At 28.8% G+C, this 17,395-nt stretch overlaps 8 protein-coding genes across 8 annotated transcripts; 4 read left to right on the forward strand and 4 right to left on the reverse strand.

The window, feature by feature from the left end:
* Positions 1–210: 210 nt before the first annotated feature.
* On the reverse strand, positions 211–2,493 carry DNM1 (dynamin-related GTPase DNM1; the record flags this gene model as incomplete). Its single annotated transcript, XM_003685774.1, has 1 exon — positions 211–2,493. One exon carries the CDS (start codon positions 2,491–2,493, stop codon positions 211–213), a length of 2,283 nt encoding a protein of 760 aa, XP_003685822.1.
* A 760-nt stretch (positions 2,494–3,253) lies between these two features.
* TPHA0E02990 (proteasome subunit beta) lies at positions 3,254–3,904 on the reverse strand (the record flags this gene model as incomplete). Its single annotated transcript, XM_003685775.1, has 1 exon — positions 3,254–3,904. The coding sequence occupies one exon, from the start codon at positions 3,902–3,904 to the stop codon at positions 3,254–3,256; it is 651 nt and encodes a 216-aa protein (XP_003685823.1).
* Positions 3,905–4,400: 496 nt separating this feature from the next.
* On the reverse strand, positions 4,401–7,202 carry SFI1 (Sfi1p; the record flags this gene model as incomplete). The annotated part of the gene is made up of 1 exon (XM_003685776.1): positions 4,401–7,202. One exon carries the CDS (start codon positions 7,200–7,202, stop codon positions 4,401–4,403), a length of 2,802 nt encoding a protein of 933 aa, XP_003685824.1.
* A 797-nt stretch (positions 7,203–7,999) lies between these two features.
* SPO75 (Spo75p) lies at positions 8,000–10,717 on the forward strand (the record flags this gene model as incomplete). Its single annotated transcript, XM_003685777.1, has 1 exon — positions 8,000–10,717. The coding sequence occupies one exon, from the start codon at positions 8,000–8,002 to the stop codon at positions 10,715–10,717; it is 2,718 nt and encodes a 905-aa protein (XP_003685825.1).
* Positions 10,718–10,755: 38 nt separating this feature from the next.
* Positions 10,756–12,237, reverse strand: MMM1 (ERMES complex subunit MMM1; the record flags this gene model as incomplete). The annotated part of the gene is made up of 1 exon (XM_003685778.1): positions 10,756–12,237. The coding sequence occupies one exon, from the start codon at positions 12,235–12,237 to the stop codon at positions 10,756–10,758; it is 1,482 nt and encodes a 493-aa protein (XP_003685826.1).
* Positions 12,238–12,758: 521 nt separating this feature from the next.
* LMO1 (Lmo1p) lies at positions 12,759–15,065 on the forward strand (the record flags this gene model as incomplete). Its single annotated transcript, XM_003685779.1, has 1 exon — positions 12,759–15,065. One exon carries the CDS (start codon positions 12,759–12,761, stop codon positions 15,063–15,065), a length of 2,307 nt encoding a protein of 768 aa, XP_003685827.1.
* A 429-nt stretch (positions 15,066–15,494) lies between these two features.
* On the forward strand, positions 15,495–15,683 carry COX17 (copper metallochaperone COX17; the record flags this gene model as incomplete). The annotated part of the gene is made up of 1 exon (XM_003685780.1): positions 15,495–15,683. The coding sequence occupies one exon, from the start codon at positions 15,495–15,497 to the stop codon at positions 15,681–15,683; it is 189 nt and encodes a 62-aa protein (XP_003685828.1).
* A 650-nt stretch (positions 15,684–16,333) lies between these two features.
* MEU1 (S-methyl-5-thioadenosine phosphorylase) lies at positions 16,334–17,299 on the forward strand (the record flags this gene model as incomplete). The annotated part of the gene is made up of 1 exon (XM_003685781.1): positions 16,334–17,299. The coding sequence occupies one exon, from the start codon at positions 16,334–16,336 to the stop codon at positions 17,297–17,299; it is 966 nt and encodes a 321-aa protein (XP_003685829.1).
* Between the last annotated feature and the right edge of the window lie 96 nt (positions 17,300–17,395).

Here is a 17,395-nt window from a genome sequence, read left to right on the forward strand (position 1 = left end):
TTGTTGAATACAATTATATTATGGCGAGATTAAGCGTTTTCGGTCCATATTTACTTCGCATTCCAATTATTATACAAGGTTAGCTGCATACTAAACTAAAGTACAGTAGGGAACCCTGTAAGTACTTCATCCCTATAAAGTTACCAACAATATAAGTTAAAGATCATCATAGTTAGTTAGTTAGTTATTTATACATGAGTACTGAACTATTTACAAAATGTCGTTAATGATATTGGAAGCTTCTCTATACGTTCTTAGTAACTTCAAACAATTCTCACGATTTTGTGATATGCTCAAATCTTCGATAAGTAACTCATCAAACATAGATTCTTTATATAGCTTTGTTACTAATGTATTTTGAGAAGTTTCTTTGCAATAATTTACTAGCAAACACATAATTGCTTTAGGTACTTGATCCTGTATCATTTCTCTTATAATTGAAAAATAGGATTCTATTAATTTCTTTATCAATTCACATTCAAGCTGTTCCCTTTCAGTTAAATTAAATAATTGACTGTTCTCATCATCATTAATATTCAATGAATTTAAATTGACATTACCATCACCAGTAGAATACTGATTTGAAATCAAAGGTTCATTTAAACTGTATTGTGAATTAAGCAATTGAGATTTAGGGTCCTTTCCGAAGAAATAATTCAAGAATGATTCCTTCGACTGCTTTATATTCTGAGCATCAGGTGATTCACTAAAATCAATATCTGATTTTGATTCTGATTCGTTAATTGGTGTAGTAGATTCTGTTACGAGATTTCCATCTTGAGTTATTGATGCAGTGGGAGAATTTGTTGCAGGAGCTGTAATTTTATTAGAATTCTCTTTTTTTTTTGCTTGAGCAATAGAAGACATCGCATCAGTTGCACTAATAAAACTAGGATGATTAGTATTGATATAAGCTCTGTGGATATCTATTAAACTTTCAACGTATGCTCTAGTCGGAGTTAATCTCTCTCTTAATAAATTACTAATCACTTCAATTAACATGCTCTGTAGCTTTGGATACCTTGATAGTTCAGTGAAACTACTGCTATGACATATTTTTACTAGTTCCTCATATACTAATTCAACACATCTTTGAGAAGGATCAAGGAGCAATTGAATTTGTGGTTTCACCAATAAATCAAATGCTAACTCTGGAACAAATAAGGATGGACGTGGTCCAGTTGAATTTCTGATAGCTGTCCTAATATCCTTTATGCTCAAATTAACAGTTGGGCTTATAGAATTTAATGACTTGCCAAAAATATCATTAAAAATATAGTATATTCTTGCACCACCACAAAGTTCTTTTGTTCCAATTTCGGAATATGTCCCATCTATAGATGAAATGAACTTTGAAGCAAATTTATTCATCAATTGAAGAACCAAACTGGCTCTGTTCTCATCAGTAATTTTTCCCTCGCCACCATAAGATGCTAGTTCCTCTTCAGTTTGACCAATTAGTGTATTTATTCTCACTTTAATATCCGGTAATTTATCTCTGATATGGTTCATTAATATTTGATTCAATATATATGACAAATAACGTGTACCACATCTGTTAGAAATAGTTCTATAAACAGCATGTCTTTTAAAAAAATCCTCTTCGTTATCAAGTGATTCTTTAACCGAAATATTTGATTGAATATCCTGTTGTGAACGGTTAACCACCCCAACAAAACCTAATTTCAGAGGATACAATTTACCAGATAATATATCTAAGGCATGTGTACCGGAGTCCATTAAATCTAACTTCGTTATGACACCTATTGTTCTCTTACCCATAGGATCAACTTCCCTTGCTAGTTTCAGAGCATCTGAATTTACTAAATCAATATTTGCTGGAGAAACTGCCAGTATGATACAATTTGGAGTCGCTATGTATTCCATCAATAGATTTTTTATTTGCCTCTCAATGTCAGGAGGTTGTTCGCCAATTGGAACTTTGGTAATACCAGGTAAATCAATTAAGGTTAAATTCAAAACATGTGGTGAAAATATTTTTAGATTAATTGGAATCTTGCTAATGCTCTTATTATTACCTGCAATTCTTTCTGTTTCGTAAGCTATTTCTTTTCTTATTTCAGAAAAATCATAAAATCTTTTTCCAGGCTTATGTAAAAACTCACCCCATTCATTTCTATTTGAAGTTTGAATGGTTGGACTATAGCCATTATTATTTTTTTGTAAATGTTCTTCCAAGGATAATTCAGTATTATTTTCACCTTGATTGAAATCAAGGTTATTTTCTTTTTCAATTAATGGAGAGTTTAAAGGAATATTGTTTAGTTGAAGAACTAAAGGTCTTCTTGTGACTATACCTGTCCCTCTTGGTAAGAAATCTCTTCCCACTAAAGTTTCCAAAATCGATGACTTCCCTGAAGATTGTGACCCAACAACTGCTAAAATTGGGAGATCCAAAGTGTCTATTCCAGAATCATACATAACATCCTGTAATTTATTTACTGTAGGGATTAAATCTTCTAAAGTTGACATCTTAGCTTGGCTTACAATGTACTATGTTTTTATATCTATTTCTTACAAATCAATAGAACAAACAAATGATACAGTCTTTGGTGTTATAGTTCAGCTATAAATATCTTCTTTTTGTCTTTTTTACACCTAAAAGTTTTAAATAAACCAAAGTATTTTTTATTATTCTAGTTAATTTGAGATCGAGATGATAACAAAAACTACCTCCAAGTTCACAATATATTTCAAATAAGAATGAATTATCTTTTAACTTTATCGTTAGATAAAATATAAATGAATAATGATAACTATCGTACTGTTTTATTAGTAAAATCATTTAACTTTATGGTGTATTTACTTTTCAATTGTGTGTTGTTTGTTTTGGTTTTTTCGCTGATGTCCTTACACCGCGATTATGGAATTAATGATCTCCAGCATATCATTGGATATTTGATGAGATGGGTTAACAAAGGCGACTAAATTAAAGTAAAGCTAATGCAACGTACGCCCAATTAAGGATATCTAAAGAATATGAAATAAGGAAATAAGGAAATGAGGAAGTAAGGAAATAGTTGTTAAATGTGGAGATGTTGAGATCTTTCCGCTCAAATTGATATAATGTATTAACCTGATTCTTGCAATTAAATAATGGGTGAATAAGATACATTTTAAAAGGTTTAAGAATTACCTTTAAGCAGGTTAATTATATATTTTCCTTTACTATAAATGAATGAATTATGTATGTATCTATATACTCATAATATGTATTATGCAAACTTTATGATCATAAATTTTCGTATTCATCTGGATAGAATATTAGACGTTCGACACCATCCTTTGTTACAACAACCATTCTAATTACACCACCAGAAGAACCATCCCATTTAATTGCTTGTGATAAAGAATGTTTCATGAAATCTACAGTTTCATCTTTTGTCATATTTTCTTTATAATTTTTATCACAGTAACCGTAAATAAAAGTTGATCCAGATCCTGCGATGGCATACTTTTGCTTATGTAAAGATCCACCTAGTGGAATACTGTATACTTCACCTTTATTTTCCTTATCATCAAACCCAGCAACAATTATACCTGCACTTAGATTATCTTTATTATCGTAACACATTGTTTTGAAGATCGAAGCAGCAACTTTTGTAGAAGGTTCACCGAATTGGGCAGTATATAACTCCAATTGGTATTGAACAATATCAGCAACAGCTTGAGTGTCTGCAGCAGAACCTGATCTACAACACCATATTTTGTCCTGAACCCTGGTCAACTTGTCAGTAACACGGTTTGCAATATAAGCACCTGTAGTTGTACGAGAGTCTGCCCCCAGAATAACACCATCTTTAAACGTAACAGCCATAATAGAAGTACCCAAACTCACTTCACCTTTTTTAAGTCTATTTATATCAACTTGAATACCATTCATCTTTTATAGATTGTATAGATTCTCTGAAAGTATACAGCAGGCAATATCTCTGATAATCACTATTCTGATTATTAGATGCTTTTTTTGATCCAAAAAAAAGCAGAAAGAAAATAATATAATAAGTGGCCTTAATTACCACCTTGAATTGGTTTAATATTGATTATTATTATCTTTAAAGGTCTCATTATTTAAAATAGCTAATATAAATTAAATAATTTTACCTTATTACTTATATATTTAAGTACCTTTTGCCACTTTAAATATAAATTTACGGTTTTGAAGATATATAATTGTAGTCCGGGTAAATATATGGCATGCTATTAAAATGAATTCGTTATGATACGCAATAATACATATTAACACAAACAGAAACTCTATCTCTCTCAGAATATTGGTTTATTACTTTAAACAGATATGCTATTCATTAGGTAAAGCTCCTTATATTTTAGTCCATTATAATATTACAAATTTTTTTTTTTAAGAATTATTGAAGCATTTATGAGCTTCTTGATGTTTTTTGGGTAGGTGATTCATGGAACTCTAAATTATCAATTTCTTGTTCCATTTCAGATTTGTCGACAATAGGTTCCAGCTTTACATATGGCAATTCGTTAAAATCAATCTCTAAGTTTTTATTATCCGAAATATTGTATCGACGATATAAATTTAATTTTGGTGGTGAAGCTGGGAAAGGTGATACATTTAGATTTCTTTGATTAAATCTTCTTTTTATTGTTGACCCTATAGTAGATGAATTTTTAATGGGACTTGGGATTGAATGACGTACACGACTGTAACGAGATTTCATTGCTTCAACTTTATAATTTTTTACTAATTCTGATCCTGGAATTGTATTACCTGATGTATTTATGCTTTTTTTCGGAGTTTCGAGTCTATCAACCTCATTGAATGGACTCTTTCTTCTTAGTCGTACTTTTTTAGGAGAATTTTGCATCCGTGTCTTCCATAAAAGAATAAGTCCTCTTAATATTGCGCGGTCCCATCTATCTCTAAATATCTTTATCATTTCCCTATTCCGTCTTATCTTTAACATTTTCAAACTTATTATATTTAAATAATTCAGCAGTAATACAATATTTTTATTATCGAGTTCTTGTTTAAGAATTACTTCTAATTTAGAAGATTGAATAAGCTTTTCCTTCCAAACTGTGAAAGAATTTCCTTGTAAAGTCTCATTTCTTAAATTACTAGCAACCTTTGACAAAGCATAATTGTGATTTAGTTTCTCATTCAGCACCTTCATTATCTTTTCCCTCAAAAGGAAATCTCCAAGATATGCAGCTTTATCATTATAATCATTTAACAAAATATGCTTTCCTTTCCAAACTTGTAAAAACTTTATTTTTTTTTGATTAACAAATTTTTTTCTAAATGTATGAGAAGCTTCGTCTAAAGCATCTCTCTTTTGAATAATGTATCTTTCTGACCAACTCTTGAAGACTTTCATAGTCAATCTTTTTTCAGATTTATGCTGAAACTCCAATTGTTTATTTGATATTGAAGTAATCTTCTCAAATTTTTTTTGAAACCTTTTAAATAGCATTAGTTCTTGAAAAGTAGCAACCTTTTTAGACATCTCCTTAATGTTCTCGGCGGAATCTTTCCAACTCTTTAGCCCATTTTTAAGCTCCGTATACATATAGTGTCTTTCAGCTTCCATTTCAAGACATGCCATTCTGTCACGTTTCTGCTTCCAATTTTTTAAATGTTTATTTAATACTAGTTTTTTATTAGATATTCTAGCTCTCTCATGTAGATCATATAAACGGTTCCATCTCTCAAACTTAGAATGTAATAAGTAATTTACAATTCGTTTTTCATTATTTACTAATGAAAACCTATATTTCCACTTCTTAAAAGCATTTTTAAAAATATTTTTATCATAAGTGTTTAGAGCACTAATTTTATGGTTGAATGATAACTTCCATTTCCTTAGAATATTCTTCTTTGTACGATCTTCTTGGATGCTTTGGAATGAATAGAAACTAAGATTCTTTTCAAATTTGTATCTCCAAACAGATTGAAATATCATTTTCTTGTAAATTTTATTAAGACTTACTTGAACAAAAGCTAACTTTTGTTGTTCTTCAAGTTTTTTGGTTAGAATTCTGAAAAATTTTTTTAGAATATATTTCCTCTCCAATTCTATTAACTTGTCATATTCTTTATCTGCAATCTTTATTTTAGATACCCATTTTTTGAATAAAGGTTGCAATAGATGGATAGATTTGGAGAGTTCTGCTTTTTCTTCTAGTTGCCTATAAGTAGTAATCTTTGACTTCCATCTTTTTAATACTTGTTGTTGCAAATATATTCCTTTTGGCTTATAAGTTAAACTTTTGTGATTCAAATGTAATCTCTTGAAAAAATGTTTCAATGTATTTAATTTCAAAGCATCCATTGCTTTAATTTCCATTTGTTTTTGTCTTTCCATTATATTACTCATTGTAGCAAATATCTTTTTTTTAGAGTACTCATCGACTGCTTTATTGTATGAATTTATCTTTAACAGGTTAGTGTAAATATTATCAAAGCCATAGACTAATAGTCTTCTTGAATTAAATATCATGGCCTTATTATTATTTACGTCATGTGTAGTTTGTTTGTTAATCCACTTCATAAAATGTTTTTTTAGCATATATTCATTCCATTCATTCTCAAGTTTACGTAAACACGCATTAAATATAGAAGTCAATTGAACTTTCTGAAAATATTTCTCTAGCAATTTCCTCTCAGAATGACATTGAAGGTAAGCAAATCTCATTTCAAGGGTTTCAGGGTATAATAATAATTTTGAATAAAGTTCATTCATAAATGGGGTCATATCAAAACTGAGATCTAGTTGAGTGGAAATATCGATTAAATATTTGTCCGCAAGTGGATCTGAGCCACTTTCTTCAATAAAATGAACATATTTTTTGAAGATTTTTAAAAAATCTAATGACATTTTATTTCTTATTAAAAAAACCTGTATTCTATTGTAAATAGTATCCAAAATTGAGTTAAGTGGACGATCGTCTTGGTTTTCATTAGTAAATTTAAAATTGGGATCTAAACTTTTATGAATTTCAAATAATGATCCATTTACATCTTGTTTCTGTGTTAATTTTGAATCAGATATGGAAACTCTTCTTAGCAATTCTTCGAGGTCCTTGTTCAATAACGAATTTGTTGTAGCACGAACTGATGCATCACTTAACAGATCTTCAGCTTTGTTTACTTTTTGCTGTATATAGTTGTCATTTAAAAGTAAATCTGTTGAATCTTCATTCTCCATTGGAATTCATATATTAAAATTCCTATATATATAACGATTATTAGGAAATGATGGTTACTTGAAAAGATATAACTATGTTTAGTATCTTCACTGTAGATATACTAAACTTTAATCAATTCAAATTGTATAATATGTAATATCTGAACTGTCTAGGTTTTACTTTATTCATTGTTCAAAACAGTTTTATGTCTTCTTTTAAATTTCGAACAGATGCATATTAATTACATTTTTCATTATCAAGAAAGCGATATGATTGTTATTAAAATGAGTAAGACAAAATTAATATAAAAAAGGTTCTAGCATGGAATAATGAGGTATAACATTGGCATATATGTCACTTGATGATTATTAAATATATATTTAAACATCTCTATATTAAGAACTAATTACAATAAATGTTTGAAGTTATCTTAAAATGATGGCATCGCAATATTGTTGAAATACCATCGAATAAAAAAATAATGTTTCATAATAAATGACAGACACAAAGTTAAAATTTTAACTTAAAGATCAATTAATTATATATTGCTTGTTTCAAAAGTTTCTTTATTACTTCAATTAACAATATTTAGACCTTGTTTAAGAGAAGCTATTCAAAGTGGACAACAATCATTAGTGTACTGATTTGTGACGCAAATGGGAAAATTTGTTTATTACACGGTTTATAATACATATCTTTTAAAGAAAACCTTTACTACAAAATACTCAATTTCAATTACAACGTTTATTAGACTCCATAGGGTCAATAGGCTAAACAAATATAAAGTAGTTTTTAGAATATTAAATTCATAAGAATTATGGATGCCATTCCTTCTGAAGGAATCAATTTATTCGAATACCTTTCAGAAAATCTATACACATATTTAGACATTGATGATAGTACTTCGATTTTAATATTAAAGAATACCAATACTAGCAACATATATTCAAAGAAATTTTTGAGCAATACTACATATAATCTATTGTCAGCATTGTTGAATACAGCTAGAACAGGATCAGCTCATAAGCATGCTGGTATTTCATTGAGTGCATTTCTGACTAGTATATTAATGTCATTTATGATATTTATAATACAGGCAATTATATTTATACTATTAAGAAATCATTTAAAGGAATTATATCAAACTACAATTTTGAGTAAATATCATTCTAGTTCAGAGATATCATCAAATTCTGTTAGTTCAATTATTAATGGAGAATTAAATGAGAATGCAACATATTTCGGGTGGATTAAAACTGTATACAAAGCAAATATGGAAAAATACCTTAAAAGTAGCGGGGTTGATGCATACTTATTTATTCGATATCTTTATGTATTGATTTTTTTCAATTTGACTTTGGCTGTGGTGATAATACCAGTTCTCCTACCGATACATATATGCTCTGGTTCAAAAGATGAAATGGATTTTGCTACAACGTCATTAGATATTCTAAACATGTCGAATATTTCAAGTGATAATTCAAACATGTTAATTTTTCATTTCTTATTGACTATTTTTGTTGTCATTTGGTTTCACGTCGTTCTTCTGAATGAGTTGAGATTTATTAAGAATCTTTCTTCTAGTGATTATGTCTTACAAAATAAAAGCCAGTTACTATTTGTGGATAATATACCTAATGAATATGTCACACATACAATAAAAATTAAAAACTATTTCAATAAGATACTTCCTGACTCGGCAATGGAAGTTATTCCATTACCTCTTTCAATAAATAAGTTAAGAAAAGAAAATAGCAAATTGAAAAGACTGGATAATAAAATAGAGATAAAATTACTCCATATTGTTTTATATAAGTACTTTTCTCAATCGCAGGAAAATGTTAGAATTGTCAATGTTTTAAATAAAAAATATCTTAGAATATTTTGGAATAAAAATAAAATTAAGTTTTACTTTCGGAAAGTAGCTTTTTGGATTAGAACGTCACATAATCATTTCCATTTCAAAACAAAACGTAAAGAAATTCAATTCAATGTATTTAATGGTATACGATTTAAAATATTTATACTCCAAAGAAGAACCTTTTTGGAAACAGCATACTCACAACTCCAGGATTTAGTATCAGCTAAGAATAGCTGTCAAAAATATTTTCAAAATGAAATGACAGTAACAAATTCACAACGAAATGAAGACGACGAGAGAGAACTACTAATCGGTCAACACCAAGGCTATTATAACAAAGTATTTGTTTCTTTTGGTTCAAAATTTAGCGCATATATGGTAGGTAGTTTTCTAAATTCTTTTAACATTGATACTTGGAATACGGCATTAATTTTACCTAATACAAAAGGAATAATATGGTCAAATTTATTAAAAACAAAGAACTATAAAACTTTATTAAGATCTGGGTTTGCATTTACTATCAGCGTTTTTGTGATTCTCGGTTGGATCATTCCTGTTGCATTTATTACATTAATTTCGCATATTCCATATCTAACGTCACTAATTCCGATAATATCTAAATTGAACAATCAACCAACTATAATAAGTAAACTTTTGAACTCAGTAATACCAATATTGTCTCTGGTAATTATTACGGAACTGGTCCCTTTTATTTATAGATATCTGAGTTATATTAGATATTGTAGAACTCAGGAAGAGTTGGAGATAAATATCCAATTGTGGTTTTTCATTTTTTTATTTGTTCATTTATTTATTGTCGTTACAATATCTTCTGGTATGTCTTTATTGATCGAGAAGATTATTAATAACCCTGTCATGATAACTACATTATTAGCACATGAATTACCTAAAAGTTCAAATTTTTTTTGTTCTTTCGTTATAATTAGAGGATTCACATATTCTGGTGGAAATTTTCTCCAAATCAAAGAATTAATATTAGAATTATTTTATTATCCTACAAGATATTATTCAACTAAGAAAAAAATCAAAAAAATGGAAAAATCATTATGTTATAGTTGGGGATCAATTTATCCTTTATTTTCTGTCTTAGGCTGTATAGGGATCATATACAGTGTCATATCACCAATTATTCTTCCAATATGTTCCCTATCTTTCTTTCTAATATTTTTCTCCGTAAAGTACCAATTCGAATTTCAATGTTGTGGTGTAAATATAGCTGAAACAAATGGGATTTTATATATAAACGCACTGACGCAACTTTATACAGGCATATATTGCTTAGAGTTTTCCATGATTGGTCTATTTACATTATACAACAGCTATAGATTATCTTTTGCAATGCTGTTACTCTTTATTATTACGTTAGTCATCCATCATAATATATCCCTTAATCGAATCTCTAAAATTCATAAACCAACTATTAAATCCATAACGGATAATTCCTCATGGAATTGCCCTTCGTATTCATCGTATACGGAAAATAATAAATTATTTTCTATTTTAAACTTTGATATAGGAAGAACTATTTTGATCCCCCAAGATCCTTTAGATATAGGAACCAAAGAGCGATCTTTTATTTTCAATAAATATGGAATGAAATGCGAATTTGATAAAACAACTATATCCACAACCGGCACAATAACGTATTTATAGGGATATAAAAATATCTGGTATTTTCGTTTTAGTTTAGATTATATATCTTTCTCTGGAAATACTGAAATATCATCATCAGTACTAACTTTTTCCTCTCTTGTGTTTTTACTTCTTGGCCAAATACCAGGAAGTTTTATGCATTGAAATCTTGGCTCAACACATCTTTCACAGAACCATTTTTTAATATGATGTTCAATTAAACTACTTATTTTTGGAATATTTTCAAGCTTAGATCTAGAGCCTATTAAAGAGCCTATATCAAACTCCATCTCATACCCTGGTAAAAAAGAAAACATAAGATAATATGCGTTATCATCTCCTTGCACAGATGAATCATCTGATGTTGGAACTAAATCTTCCGCTTTTGTTAACGAGACTGTTAGACACGCTTGAAATCTTATGATAGATAATGTTAAATCAACAGGTAAAATTGCAGTCCTTAGTTTTGGATAGTTAAGTAACAATTTTGTTTGAATGCCAATGGCAATTCGATCAGTTAAGTCTATATCAATCTTTGCCTCAAGTTTCTTTTTATTAGAATTTGGAGAATATTGAATTCTACAATTTGAAAAAATAGGGAAATCATCTCCAATATCTAATTCAGTAATTTTTATGCCATCCAAATAACTTGGCAGCTCATCTGACCTTTTAGTCAGATAGTCATTTAGCGAGTGAACAATATTATCTTTCAACAGTGCCTCCTCACGAAACTGTTGAATAATCTGGGCTATAAGTACATTAAACCAATCTAGTGATTCTGGAATATGTGTATCAACATCATAACATGTCTTTTCTAAAATAGTCTTCAAATGAGAGTGTCTATAGAAATTTTCGTTATTTACTTGATTTTGATCCTTACCACCTCTTTTCACTATTGAAGGTAAAAATTGATTTGACAAAGTCAAGTTCTTCTTGTCAAATTTATTAGAACTACTTGAATTAGATCTGCTTATCGAATAACTGGTAGTGGTTACACTGTCTGACTCATCACTAAAGAAGAAGAATTTCATGACTAAAACAATGACAATCATTACACTACATTGTCCAATAATCATACCTTCGACAAACGACCAGGTTGAAAAGGTTGACCTGTTGAATTTAGTTTGTAGCATTTTATTATTATAGAAGTAATCATTATTATAATTTAGTTGATTAGAAGGTTTATTCAAAATCTCCATCAATTTATTATATTTACTCATCACGTCATCGTCATCGTCATCGACATTTCCATCTCTATTATAATTGGTGTCATGAGAATAAGCATTATGAGAATCTGATCTCTGATCTAAGGAAGAATTATCTAGTTCATTTCCATTATATTGTAAAATATTATGTTCTCTAAATATTTTTTCTAAATGCAATGGTAAAACGTTATTAATATAATCATCTAATGATATGTTTGAATTATTTGAATATCCGTTATCCAAATCTAAGTTGGAAGAATTACCTAAAAGGAACTCATCATCATCCAATTCATTTAAATTATCATAATTAAATTTATTATCTTTAGCGTTATCCATCGTTGCTTCACAGTTCTAACTATTTAATGAAATTATCACGATATCCAATCAATAAGTATCCCTTAAAAAGATTAACATAAATAAGTGTAACAAATGGTCTTTTAAAATTTAGATGCACACTAACTTATCAGAACTTGAATGATCTAGCTATCTTGATTTTAGAAAAGAAGTGGGTTTATAGGGTATTAATTGCAAAGCATAAACTGTAATTCTAATAACTTCTACTATTTTTTTTCATTTTCTATGCAATCATCGATAATTTTTCATAATTTTTAAGGTTTTCGATCGTTATATATTTATATTTTACCAATTGAAAAAAGTCAGTATGAAATGTTATTAAGATTGAATATTTGAGCTTTCTTGAAGTTCTATAACAATTGTAGCAAACCGTTGACACATATGTTATATATACTGAAAGCAAATTAGTAATTGACAACATAAGGGACTTTTCTTTAAACAGAAATTAAAGTACCTGATTTATTTTATTGACAAACTTAAAATTATAGAAACGCAACAGCATGATGAAATCCACTGATAAAATAAAAAAAATATTGGAAGATACTAAAGAAGATGATGCTAAATTGAGTTTCCAAGACTCCGTGGCTTTCTATAAATCCTTAATAGTTTCAGCAGACTTAAGTGAGATAAGATATGCAGATTTAATTTCAACATTTTTTCTAGTATGTGATGAGGATGTCCTTCTTAATAAGGTTTTTGTCGATCAAAAAAGTTTCCAAGTTATTGCATCCATAGTAAATTCTGTTGATTATTATAAAAAGCCCAACATCAGAATAATAGAAGATATATTCAATAAGCTATGCCGAACTTTTGGAAAAGCAGTAAGATCTTCAGGAGGATTCAGTTATGATTTTGACAAGATATATAATAATTTCATTGAAACTGACTTGATAAAAAATGTATTTTTGTTAATAGATGATATCTCAAATAATTATATTTTGGATGATTTTTTAATATCATTTATATGTACAACTTTAAAAGGCATTTCGTTGCTATTTGATATTTTAAACAGATTTTTGAAAAATGATACAGAGAAGGCTATTAGATATATCTTCCATGACTCAAATTTGCTCATACTTAATGAAGGCACACATTTATTTGTTAAATTTCTAACAGATAAGACAATTAAAAGCACAACGAATGATATATTAGTTCCATCCTTACTGTCCTTTTCACATATTACTAGAGAAATAGAATTTAAAGGTTTTTGGACAGATCTTTTAACTAAAGTGGCAAGCAGATTAAATAAAATTTTTGATTATAAAATTATATTTAATCCAACAGGGGATAACACATCCTTCAAATATTATTCCCATAAAGATTTCCAACTATCTGAATATATTGATTCTATGATATTTTTGAATTCTTATAATTTAGCATTTCAAAAATCTGTCGGTGAACAATTATTATTTGATAAGGATAACAACTTTTCAATTTTTGATTGCCTAGGTTGCAATTCACTTATCCTTAGAAAGTTTATTTCATCTTTCGAAGAGGATGCACTTTTTCAACCATTATTAGCTGGATTGCTGCTCGGTAAGAATCTTATTATGTTTGAATTAATGAACAAATTTCTTAAATTTTGGATTACATCACATGCAAATGGTACAAGTAAACATGATTTCCTTTCGATTGCAGATCTTATCGAAGTAACTATGCATAAACTTAAAAAGAATATTTCTGATGATTATGCTTCTCTCAAAGATGATCCTTCAAAACTTATCAATACTTGCATTGACTTCCTTAATGGAATTGCATATGAAGAAGCAAGAAATATCCAAGTTCATTATGTATATAGAAAACACGTCCTCAAATGGGCACCAAAAATGCAAAATTTTGAAGAGCTGTTATTCGGTCAAGTATTCGATTATGTTAAACATCAGAAGATTGTACAATTGCAAAAAGGGTTTTGGTTTTATACCGAGAATCCTCTAAGAAGCAATTTGGAAAACCCTAAAGTATCGTATTTGATAATTTCTGATAACCAAAGGGATATTCTAATAAGAGAATTTGATGTAAAAACCACTGATAAACCATATTTTATCAACAATGAAATTATTTGTGATTCTGTTGACCCTATTAATCATAAAGGTGTTAGAAAACCAAAGACCAAAACCATAACTATATCATTTAGTGAGATAAAACGATTCACAACTGAAAAAAATATTTTAAGCAAATCCAATAAAATGGGAACTAATGACCACAAAGATTCAACCTCATTAAATAGTGTGGATAAGTCAGTATCAAGTGATAGAATAACTGATACTTCAATTAGTGTTAGTGATGATTTCAAAAGAAGAAACAGTACAGATAATGCCTTTATTAAAAGCCTTGATAGACAGAAGGTTATATCAATAAAAGCTGTTAATAACAAAGAGGAACCACTAATAGAGTTTTTTTTCATTAATAATGAAGACAGTTTAATTGATGATCTAAAATTTTTATTATATTCTTATGACCATGAAAAAATTCCAGTTCACTCAAAAGCAAAGAAAGCAGATTATTCAGAGTTTAAAGTCTTATATCTTGATGATATTATGGATCCAAATACTGTAAATTCACCACATTTGACAATGATGAACAATATTATAAGAGATTTAACTTTGGCGACGCAAGAGCAAATCAAAACATTAATACATGTACGATACAACATTAAAATGATAAACTTAAGTGTAGTTGATACTAACAAATCAAAAGATGAAAAAACAGACACTGAACTTGTTAATGTTGATGAGCATGATAGTAATGAAGATGACGTTTACAACTTCGATACATTGATATCATTATCTAAGAACACATACTATGCATAAGCTTATTAACAATCATCAATTTTGAAAGAACTTTTAGATGTAAAGAGTATTTAATTAGTAGTGAAAATAATCAAATTTATAGATAGAAACATGATATAGAATTACCAAGTAAAGCATTTCTTAAAGTTCAATTTTTGAGCTTATTTTTATTTCATTATAAGCTATTAAAGGGTTATGAAACAATTTTTCACTTTTCTTATAAAAAAAAAGAAAACTAAGGCTTATACTTACAAATTAACTTTTAATAATGTTGATGAAACGTTCTTGCTTTCATATTTTTTGTGATATTTTGTGACTCCCCTGTCTAAATTTATTAATTATTGAATATATAAAAGAAATTAACCAACAAGTGTAATCAAGGATACATTTATATATTTTGCACCTGCTCCACAAGTTATATTACCATTTAACTGCATTTATCGAAGCAATATGTCTACTGAACAAAAAAATACAAATAACTCTACTGAAGACAAACCTAAACCATGTTGCGTTTGCAAAGTAGAAAAGGAAGAAAGGGATAATTGTTTATTATTTAATGGCCAAGAATCTGGAAAATGTGCTGAATTCATTGAAAAATATAAAGCATGCATGAAAGGTTATGGATTTGAAGCCAAATAATATGGTAAAATAATAGTAATAATTTCATAATTTTTTTATTTCAATGCTAAAACGAAATCCCATGGCAAATAACCCTTCGAATTCTATATGTTAACTGAAGTTCAGATCCTGTATATATTACATGCTTCATACATATTTCTAATTTTAAATAAATCAAAAGAATAGAGAAATGAAATGACTAAAAATATGTATATAACCTTAGTCAGAAATTACAATGCTTTAAAGTAATTTTACATAGCTATTTTATCTATATTCTAAAAATAATATCTTTTTGAATCTCGACCTTCAAGTAATCTTTGAATAGTCCACTGACAGTCAGCTAGGTCTATTTATTATATATTACCTTCAAATATGGATAAATATCCATACATAGTATAAAAATCGGTTTTTTCCTACAATCAAGTTCTAAGCTCCAAGCTCGTAACGGAACCAAAAAATTTTTTTGGTGAAGAATCAGAGATGAGATGAGATGAGATTAGATGAAATAAAGTTATAGATAGTTTTAGTTTTAATTCTTATTTAAAAACTCACCTCTTCTATAATACTTAAGGAAAGCTAAGGGAATATTAGATTATTTTCTACATACAATTAACAGAATATACGAAACTAGAAGTAATTAAAAATAGATTTTAAATATAATATTTATCGTTATGACTGTTTCTGATTTGCCAACTGAATTTAAGAAAGACATCCAATTGGCTATTATTGGTGGTACTGGTTTGTACAATTTAGAATTTTTAGAACCAGTTGCTGTTTTACCAAATATTTCCACTCCATGGGGTGTTACTTCTTCTCCAATAACAATCTCTAAATATAATGGAGATTCAGTAAATGACAAAGAATTTTTTGTAGCTTTTATTGCTAGACATGGCATCAACCATGAGCATCCACCAACTAAAGTTCCTTTTAGAGCTAACATTGCTGCTTTGAAGTTTTTAAAAGTTAAAGCAATTCTAGCATTCAGTGCCGTTGGTTCCTTACAGCAAGAAATTAAACCAAGAGATTTCGTTTTACCTCAACAAATCATAGATAGAACAAAAGGTATTAGAGAATCTTCTTACTTTAATGAGACTGGCTTAGTAGGTCATGTAGGTTTTGGTTGCCCATTTTCAGAAGCTTTCGCTAAATATATTTACCAATTTAGGGACGTCTTAACTAACCCAGAGTCTTCCGAACCATGTATTTTACATTTTGATAGAGACAAGACCGTTATCTGTATGGAAGGACCTCAATTTTCTACAAGAGCTGAATCAAAGATGTATAGATCTTTTGGTGGTGATGTTATAAACATGAGTGTGTTACCAGAAGCAAAATTAGCACGTGAATGTGAGTTACCATATCAAATGGTCTGTATGTCAACAGATTACGATGCCTGGAAAGACGGTGAAGATCCAGTTACTGTTGAAACTGTTATTGGTAATTTATCAAATAACGCAAGGAATGCTAATGCATTAATTGCTGAAATCATTAGCGGAATGGCTGAAGAAGTCCCTGAATTTATGATTAACGGCGATGGTTTGAAGGGTTCAATTAAAATGTCCATCACTAGTAAAGCTAGTGTCATGTCAGAAGATGCTCTTAATGAACTAAAATTTTTATTCCCTGAATACTATTGAATATAATCTGTAGAATGTTTAGCTTAAAGACTGCTAGTACCAAAATAAATCTTAAAAATGTGAAATAAAAATTTAAAATAAATATAGAATTCTTAT

This window comes from Tetrapisispora phaffii, chromosome 5 (genome assembly GCF_000236905.1).
Source record: "Tetrapisispora phaffii CBS 4417 chromosome 5, complete genome".
Taxonomy (NCBI): Eukaryota; Fungi; Ascomycota; class Saccharomycetes; order Saccharomycetales; family Saccharomycetaceae; genus Tetrapisispora; species Tetrapisispora phaffii.